Source organism: Gobio gobio (genome assembly GCF_949357685.1).
Source record: "Gobio gobio genome assembly, chromosome: 24".
NCBI lineage: Eukaryota > Metazoa > Chordata > Actinopteri > Cypriniformes > Gobionidae > Gobio > Gobio gobio.
This window is the reverse complement of record NC_137120.1, coordinates 23,264,333-23,273,853: the sequence shown is the minus strand read 5'-3', so window position 1 is coordinate 23,273,853 and position 9,521 is coordinate 23,264,333. Positions and strand designations below refer to the sequence as shown.

The 9,521-nt window shown below is 36.9% G+C and overlaps 1 protein-coding gene across 1 annotated transcript; it reads right to left on the bottom strand.

The window, feature by feature from the left end:
- LOC307120929 (uncharacterized protein) lies at positions 1-9,137 on the bottom strand. Its single transcript, XM_079808206.1, has 4 exons — positions 8,852-9,137; positions 4,738-4,778; positions 4,308-4,640; positions 1-4,165 (listed from the first exon to the last, which is right to left on the bottom strand). The coding sequence occupies exons 1-4, from the start codon at positions 8,860-8,862 to the stop codon at positions 4,020-4,022; spliced, it is 531 nt and encodes a 176-aa protein (XP_079664332.1). The 5' UTR covers positions 8,863-9,137; the 3' UTR covers positions 1-4,019.
- Positions 9,138-9,521: the final 384 nt, after the last annotated feature.

Here is a 9,521-nt window from a genome sequence, read left to right as displayed (position 1 = left end):
GTGTACGCGATTGTTGTTTATTGTAGTAAAGAAAAACTTTAAGACATTATTTTATTCACTTTGTGATTTAATAATACATGCATCAGACAGCTACAGAGTATTTCAACATATCTTAACTGGTGTGTGATGTTGTGACGTCCATTCCTGTGGGTTGGTGACAAGTTCTTGGTCGGTAACAGAAAACATAACTGAACATTTTCAAGCCAGAAACTGGTAGTTGCTCAAAGCACAATTGCACTCTATTACAATCGTATATATTTAACAACAACACTGTAAGTATTCATTGGAAAATAGGGATACAAGAAAGAAAGAGTGTAAGAACAGCTCTTAAGAGATAGTTCCCCCAAAAATGAAAATTCTGTTGTCATTTACTCACCAAGCTGATGAAGAAAGAAATTCATACAGGTTTGGAACAACTTGAGGGTGAGTAAATGACGACACAATTTTCATTTTTGGGTGAACTATCCCTCTATATGTCCAGATCAAGAGTACACTTCTGACAATGGTAACTGATAATTTATTAAACACTGTCCATTATGGTTAAAACAATACTTTTAACTAATTACCTCTGCTTAAATTATACAGTGGAGACAAAAAATACTGTATGCGCTAAGCTCTCATTACAAACCAGAAAAGAATGTGATTCATTCTGTATACTTATGAAAACTATACATTTAATTTGGAATTATTCATTAAGCAGCAAGCAAGTTACCATAAAAATACTTGTGTTTATACATTTTCTTTTTCAAGTTAAACAGGCTAACAAGACTATTTTCTGGTATATTTATGTAGAAAAAAGAAACCTGCAAAGCTTGACAGCTACCAACATAGTAACATACATCATTTATCAGCTTCTTGAAGCTGTATATGACCCATGTGTGTTTTTCCTCATAGGCAAGAATGACCTGTTCTGCTAGTGGTATCCATACTTGCTTAAAACGTGGTTTAAACCTAAAATGAACAATAATAAAACATCTGAATGCTATAATTATACTGCTGGTAGGCAAGGTAGGTACAAATGATTGTAACAATATTAAGGGTGCTCCGATCAGGATTTTTAGAGCCGATCATCGATCACAGGAAGCAGTATCTGCGGATACGATCACCAGTACCGATCAATTTGAAGCCTTCTTTTTATGACATTGATGACATTTATTTATAGGGATGCTCCAATCAAGATTTTTACAGACATTCATTCAGGGCCTGAATTTCATTTTAGAAAAAGTGGGGAATTCCCCTCGTGTGACTCTTGTGGGGTTTTGTTTTATTTAAGGGGGAGAGGTGGAAATTTTTAGACCGTAAAAAAAAAAACAAGATATAAATATCTCACCTAAATGTTTGATCATGCAGTGCATTTCTGTTTTTACAATGGGGCAATTGTTGCATAACAGCTTGCACACAAGCCACAAAGTAAAAGTAAACAGTCAGTAATAAAATCAACAATTTACAAGCAATAGCACAAATAAATAAAATAAAACTAACAGTAAAAAGGTCAAACAACAAAAGACATAAAAAAATCTGAGACTGTAGCATGATTATTAGGCTGCTGTGACTTTAAGAGCTGCATGGATCCAATATACTGTTACAAAACTTAACTCAACAGTTAACTTCACTTAAGACAAAACTAACTGTGTTTACAAGTATATTTGTCAAGACGGTAATTTTGTACATACACTTGTGTGTATTTGACCATTTAAAAGGTAAAGTTCACCCAAAAATTATTCAATAATTTACTCCCCCTCAAGCCATCCTAGGTGTAGTATATTACATTCTTCTTTAAGACGAATACAATAATGGTGCGTTCACACCAGACGCAAATGAAGCGTTAAGCGAGTGATTTACATGTTAAGTCAATGCAAATTGCAAAGACGCAAATAGACACATTCTGCAGCGCGATTGGCGTGAATGATGCCATTCACACAAATGACACGGCGCAAATTAAGCGTTTCGGGCATTTGACGAAAAATCTGAACTTTGGCGGATATTAGCGCCGTATTAAGCAGGAGCTTGCTCTAGTAGTGACAACAATGAGGACAAAATCATGTATAAAATCATATAAAAACCGAAATAAAAAGGATCTTGCTTGGAAGAAAGTAAGTGAGGAGATCAGTTGTAAAAAGTGTTCTTTACTCAATTTGAGCTATATTTACAAACATATTGAGACTACAAGCTAGCTAAAGCCAGCAAATTGAGCTTATTCTGCGTATTTTAAAACAATCCATGTCAGCCATTGCTCCGGGGGGTTAACCTCTTAAACTGTCTGTGGAGGAGCTCATACGTGGTACCATTTGAAAGCTTAGAATGTCTACTTTCTGTAGATATGCATCACTTTGGCATTTGTTTTACACAAAGTAACTTATTAACAATAAATTACTAATTTCCGCCTGGATTTGGCCTACCCAAATTGAAAACCATCCCATACCCACACAGTGGTCCAAATACAAAATTTAGGTGTAATTTTACAGGAAACCCTTTGAAGCTACATAAACCACTGCTAAAAGTGATAAACATGTAAGTATATGTTGCCTGAGCTGTAATAACTGAGATTTCTGCCTTTATAGAGACCGCAGATCAAACTTCCCAAAGCGATTATCAGCCAATAGCGATTGGTAGCCAATCATTCGGAGCACCCCTAAACAATACATTAGAGAAAAGCACAGTATGCAGCAAACTTTAGCAATAAAGCTCCGGAGGTTGACGTCACGCAGCCTAAACTCCGCCATTTTGGCAGGCAACCAGGGGGGCGCTACAGCGGCTGTTGCACTGGAGTGGTATCTATAAAATAATTTAAAACCGCACTGTTTAAACCTTACTATTTCAACATGATGGACAGCTGATGTGCGCCAGGATGCCAGAACTGGCGGGAGAAAGCAAATGGGAAATCATTTTATCACAGTAAGTTGTTGAAATGCTGTGAATTTCAGTAAAAGGGGCACTTCAGCGCTGGGAAGATGAATGTGTATTTAAACTGTGTCATTTATGTAGTAGAAATGGTCCTTCTAGACTGAGAAAAGACAGAAAATGTATTGTCTCATGTGGATGAAAGACAACAATTCCCAGAATGCACTTGCTTCGCTGCCCTACGAGGCCACTCCCAAATCCACGGCTATTGTTATCACTTGCCCACCGCGGCACCACCCCCAATGTCGTTTTGATATTCATAGTAATAAAATAATTTCGTTCAGTTAGAGAATAGACACTACAATTAAAAACTGAATGTGTCTTTTCAACAAAGTGTGAGTGAGCCGAACGAAAGTCACAGCACAGACGCAGCAGGAGTCAGATTTCATTCCTCACGAGAGAAGAGCTGAGCAGAGCTGAGGTAAGCGCAGCTGTCATTCTCGGCCCGTGTCCAGTCTTGCGCGTTATCAGATCGCATTTGGAAGCTAAACTTTCATAGGAATTAATTGAGAAGTTGAAACTCACACTTTGCTCCGTACCGCTCCGTTATGAATGCCAGACCCGAGCGGCAGGCAAATATCGTCATTTTGCGTCAGAGCCTAGAGACTACAGGAGCTAGTAGGGAGCTGATTGAGACGCACCCGAAGTTTGTAATGTAAAACAAGACCGTATTGATGCAGTTCAGTCAGCCTGATATTCTATCTGTTAATGTTACTCCTGATCGGAGGCTTCAGTAAATATTTAGTTTATACATAGATTTAGGCTTCAACTAAGTTTAATGGTGCAACGCAAAAAATATTAAGGCGTGCATAAGTTGTAATTTAGTGCCCATTTACGTCAAAACTAGGCTAGTTATAACTTGCGCACAGCTGGTGCAACAGGTGTCCTGACTGGAAAGCTATCCGTTCCTTTACGTGAAAAGCACCCGAGGCACATTATAGGAATCTGTTATGTTTAATCTATTAAGTTTTGCTATGTATAAGTCTATGTCTTTTGAATTAAAGTGCGCAGTGAACTCCGTTGCCTTGAAACTCATGCTGGCGCCGGCTGTTCTTGCCTGCCAAAATGGCGTCATAAACAGAATAAGTCACGTGACCTCCGGAGCTCTATACAGCAGTCTAGCAAATTACACAGAGACAGTGCAAAATAAAAACAGCGAGCAGGAAAGTTACAATCCCTTCAGCCTGTGCTCTCATGGAAGAGCTTGGGGTTGACACGGTAGTTGACACTGTAGTAGACACTGTAGTAGACACTGTAGTAGACACTGTTGTGAGACACAAAAGTAATTAACAAACATGAAAACATATTACTGTTGAGACACACCAATTGTCTAAAAATGCAAAAATGCTTTAACATGGAAGTGTTCAAGCTAAAAATATATGCGAATAATGACCGTTTCCACATACCTCTGACTCTCAGCATTAGTTTGTGTTCCTTTTTCACATCTAGGATATCACACAAGAACTGTCCTTCATCGTTGAGTTCCAGCTTCGAGAGTTTGAGAGAGAAGTTTCCTTTCGCATACTCTGAGGGAAAACTTTCTACCCGACCATTGAAGATGGCATGCTGCTCTTTTGTAGAGGGATTACCTTTTTCAATGTCAAAAACATTCTTGCTGTTATTGTATCTCCAAAACACATTCCTTTTATCTTGGTTTAGCACTCCTTCCTGATACAAACACGGCAAGATGACAGATCCTCCAACAACACTTTTGATTTCCACAGGGTCCTGCAGAGACACTGGTGACAAGAGTAACAACTTTAATAAGCAAACAAAACACAGAATGTAAAGTTACATAATTAACCATATTGTAAACAGAGGTCCATAAACACTAACCTTTGTCTATCAGATGCAGAAATAAATAAATGACCGAGTATCTGCAGAAACAAATAAATATTTAAAACAAATTAATATTTGTATATGACATACTTAGGCAATGGTTCATGTCTACCCAAAGCAACATTTTTATTTTAATTGGAAACTAAAAAAAAGATTTGTGCCCAGAGGAGAGCATGACTACAGAGACAATCCATTGTGATTTAATTAAAATGCATCTCTCTTACTATCAGACCCCACATATGTCCTAAGTCGACATGAAATTGAAGTTGTGATAGTATTTTCTTCCATATAGTGAATGACACAGGCCAATTCTTCCAAATCGTCAATTTTGATTTCATGGTGAATTTAACAAGATATATCCCATTGATAAATCTGCCCCAAAGCTCCGGTTCAGTTCTGTCCACTGCAGTCATCAAGAAATAAAATATAAATATTAAAAGTGATACAATTTATTTAATTTATTGTTTAGATATCCATAAAGGAATATCTAGGAATATCTAAATCTATCTTTAGAATCATTAAGATTTATGCATTGTGATAATATTTATCAACATCAAGATTTTGAATATTTCAAAATGAAGAAAATATTAGAAAAGTGAAAATAAAGCTTCTAATGCGTTAAATCAGTGTTTATCAGGGTATGTAAACAGATGTGCTCAATTAGAGACGATAAAAGTGAGTGGGTCCAATATCATTGGTCTTAAAAAGTGTGTGGGTCGATGCCATCTCATGGCGAAACGCGGGAATTCATTCAATGCACGGCGCGACTATCACAGTGCATTATGGGTATTCTCTAGCCGTCGCGCATACATCGGTTGTAAACTCGTTATTGTGGTGCATTGTGGGATTGAATGAGTGCACTTAATAATGTCAACTATGGTTTCAGACACCACTAAATGGCTGTTCCCTCAAATAATGCCCACAGCTGAATCAATCATCCATCTATCTTTCCGAACCGCACTGGTCCAGCGCAATATCATGCATACAGGTAAAAATGATCCTTTTTAAAATTATTATTAAATTGTTTGATTAAGGTTACATGATAGTTTCCGTGGCAGAGTTCAAGATTAATCTTTTCATTATTACTGGAGCTGGCAAACATCAAGTACAAACTCGACTATATCAGTGGACTAATGTAGGGAATAGTGAATGAGGGTATAGGGGGCGATTTCGAACACAGCCTTTGTCCTCAAAGTTGATGTATTAGAAGCAGGAAAAATGGGCAAGCGTAAGGATTTAAGTGAGTTTGACAAGGGCCAAATTGTGAAGGCTAGCACAGTTTCAGGGCCATGTGGAGTCCATGCCTCAACGGGTCAGGGCTGTTTTGGCAGCAAAAGGAGGACCAACACAATATTAGGAAGGTGATATTAGTTAATTTTCGAAATTAGATAATGTTAAGCATGATCGTGTAGAAAATTATAACTTTGTCGGGCTGAAACTGGCAAAAAACACATTGTGCCAGATAGGGCCCATGGTCTTCAGGGTGCCTTTTGATGATGTCACAGACTGTTGAATGATGTCTGAATAGAGTGCCGAAGTTATGACGTCACGTTGTAGGCCAAAACGCGGAAGTGAGTTAGCATTTTAGCCCTTCCGGTTCCCTCGCCCTAAATCTATGGGTTTTTTGAATGGGTTTTTGCTAAATCGCCTGAAATAAGGTCTGTGGTTAACAAAGCCTCTAAATATTGACATAAAACCCATTAGTTAAAACCTGCTTGTGATTTTTTAAAACTTTATTGTGTCTTAAAAACGGTGGTTGCTAACACGTTGCTAAAAGGGACTACATCCTTTGGCGGGGACTTTAGACGTCATTGTGACAAACAGGCAATCTCTCACTAGCCCGCGTTTCAGCCTTATGAAGAACTTATGTGGCGTGAATAAATCGCGCTATTCGCGCAAAGTTGGATGCTTGAACATTTTGGAGTTTACTCTCTTCACATGTTCGTCTCGTTGAGAAATGGCTGACATGGGCTGTGTTTACACGTCTTTTTGTGTTAAAATCTACTGTTAATGTGTGACAAAACGTAGTTTTAAGACTTTTTCAGTCGATAATGTAGTTGTTTAAAGCTCAAATCTGTGGTTTATTTATAAGAAGAGTGCCTATTTTAACATTTTATCTGGTGTTTTCGAGTTGTGAGCTCCAGTGGGTCAGCGGCGGTCCGCGCTTGTTTAACCGGCGAGAGTAGACTTTCCTCGGCCAGTCCTTCTGCCGTCTGCCGCTGGCTCTGATGTCTCTGTGGCGTCTCCAGCTATAATTCGTCTTGTGGAGATTTAACGGCCCATATTTGCTCTCATGGATCTATAATTTGTTCCCTGGCAAATCGTTTAGGTTGAGGGCAAAGTGAAGTTTCATTACTTGTTTATTTTTAGGCTATAACTGTACGTTACCGTTGAAAGTTAGCCGACTAGCACTGACTTTGAAAGTTTGACTGAATTGTTTGCTTTATTTAATGTATAGCTTATTATACATTTTACTTATACTTTTGTATTATTGATCATACATAAACTTGCATTTAACAAAGAGAGACTGGGTTGTGTTTCATGTCATTTAATGTTATCACAGTGATAATCATATTGTCTGAAAAAACATTAACAAAAGATAAATCTCAGAGAGGCACGCATAAACAAAATTAGTTTCTAACATTTTTGGAAAAAACGAATGGGCAATATTTCTCATGAAAATGTGGATAAGTGTTCATACACAGCGCAGATCATAATGAGCGAGTGTGTTTTTTAAATAAAGTTTGAGGAAGCTTGATGATGACGTTGATCCGCGACCATGGTGTGCTGTAGTCCGTTTATAGCCTACCGTTAGCATTTTATATCTGACGGCTTTATTTAAGCTTCAAAATGTATACATTTTGGATTCATTTGTAAAGATTATCTTATATATATTATCTTGATAGACAAAACGTGTAAGGGTCATAACTCTTTGTTGAACACAGATCTAATTTTGTGCGATTTTCCAAAAGTCTATGGGGAAAATGCATGGCTTTTCGATCGAGGGAACCCATGCGCCGCTAACTTCCGGGTTGGCCTACAAAGTGACGTCATAACTTCGGCACTCTATGACCTCTTAGGAACTGCATTTTCAGGACAAAGGTCCCCTGGTTATTTAAATACTTTTAAAAAAAGAAAAAAACATAATACATAGTCCTTTTAACATAACACAGCCAACACTTATTTGAAAATGCCAAGAAAACAAATATATTTTTTAACTTATTGTATTGTATATGTTTATTTAAAGATGTAATGGCAAAATCAAACCCCGGACCATTACGCCAAATGACAATTTTACATTTTGGAACATTATTTCCCATATATGTAGATATTTTATTTTATACATTTACATTTTATAAAAATTACTTGAAATATTAAAGTAGACAGCTTACTATCTTTGCATCTAACATGTTTTTATGTATATAAAATTACTTTTGTAAATGTAATTTGATGCAGAAATCAAAATGCTGACGTCTTGTCTTTGACCCATCTCCCAATTCTAAGGGGAAAAAAGTCATAATTGTAATGTAAAGAGTCGAAATAATTTTTTTTTTTTAATTATTATTATTCCGTGGCGGAAACAAGCTTCCATACCTTTTTGTCTTCACTGGTTTAATATAAATTGTCCTCATTTCTTAATCTTTTCAGACGTGAATGCGTTGACATGACATATTTCGTCCACGAGACTGCTCGTCGTGCATGTTGTTTTACCACTTCTGCTAATATTAAAAAACCGAGGGAACAGTTTAAGAATTCGTGATCACGGTTTATAAACTAAGTGAACGGATTGCAAAACCGTCGGCATGGATTGTTTTTTTTTTGTACTCCTATAGGTGACGTGCCGGGCTCCGTTAGTCTCTAAAAAGATCACGATCGTTCATTGCCATATGCGGAAGTAACGTCCAGTTCCGTTATCTTTTTTTTCTCCTCAATTTTTAATTTACCTTATTAACCAACTACTGTAGTCATACAATACAACAAAGATATGTTAGGAAATTTTTATTTGATTAAATATTCAATTTTGACTCAACTTATCAAACGTTGCTGTACAATCTGAAGATCAAAACACAGGCGATCATTATTTGAAACACAAAAATTGTAGCCTACATACCTTACAAACATGGCTGACGTATCTGTTAAATGTCGTTTGCCCTGATGTTAACAAAAATATACATTCAGTTTTGGGCAATTAAAAATGTGAAAACAAAAGTTCAACCTCTTCTTCTTCTTCTTCTTTGGAGTGTTGGCGCGTATTTCACACAATTGCCAGATAGCGGCACCAGCAGTTTCTTTTCTTACATGGTGTGTTTTGCAGCGTTGAGCAAGTATGGGTAACTGCAGCTTGAAGTAATGGGCGTGCCGAGCTGTTTCTCATTGGTCGCGAAAGCTGCTTGTTCCTGTCCATAAGACCATAAGAAATTATAAAATAATAATAATAATAAAAAGCTATTGGCCTACATATTAAAAGGAAGCAATACATCAAACATAATCCTATAAGACAAAATTCATTTTTTAACGTAAAAACAACGTTAATAGTATTAAGAACATTCGATGTAAATAATACATAAAAAAAAAAAAAAGTACCTTCGGAACCTCTGCATGGCGCGGATTACTGACGTCATCACATGGCGCAGACTACCGACGTCACCGCGATCTTAAAATTGATCAACCATCAAAATTAATGATCAAAAATTATTATTGTTTGCTAACGTTAATTTCAACGTCTACCAATACACATTAAAATAATTTATTCTGAACATGTACAGCTGTATTTTTTTTAC

What these genes read in the sequence shown, in the direction of transcription:
- LOC307120929 (XM_079808206.1), bottom strand. An exon ending in TCTGCATCTGATAGACAAAG is followed by an intron (nt 4,641 to 4,737) that starts GTTAGTGTTTAT and finishes TCTTGTCACCAG; the next exon opens with TGTCTCTGCAGGACCCTGTG. An exon ending in ACTAATGCTGAGAGTCAGAG is followed by an intron (nt 4,166 to 4,307) that starts GTATGTGGAAAC and finishes GTCTCACAACAG; the next exon opens with TGTCTACTACAGTGTCTACT.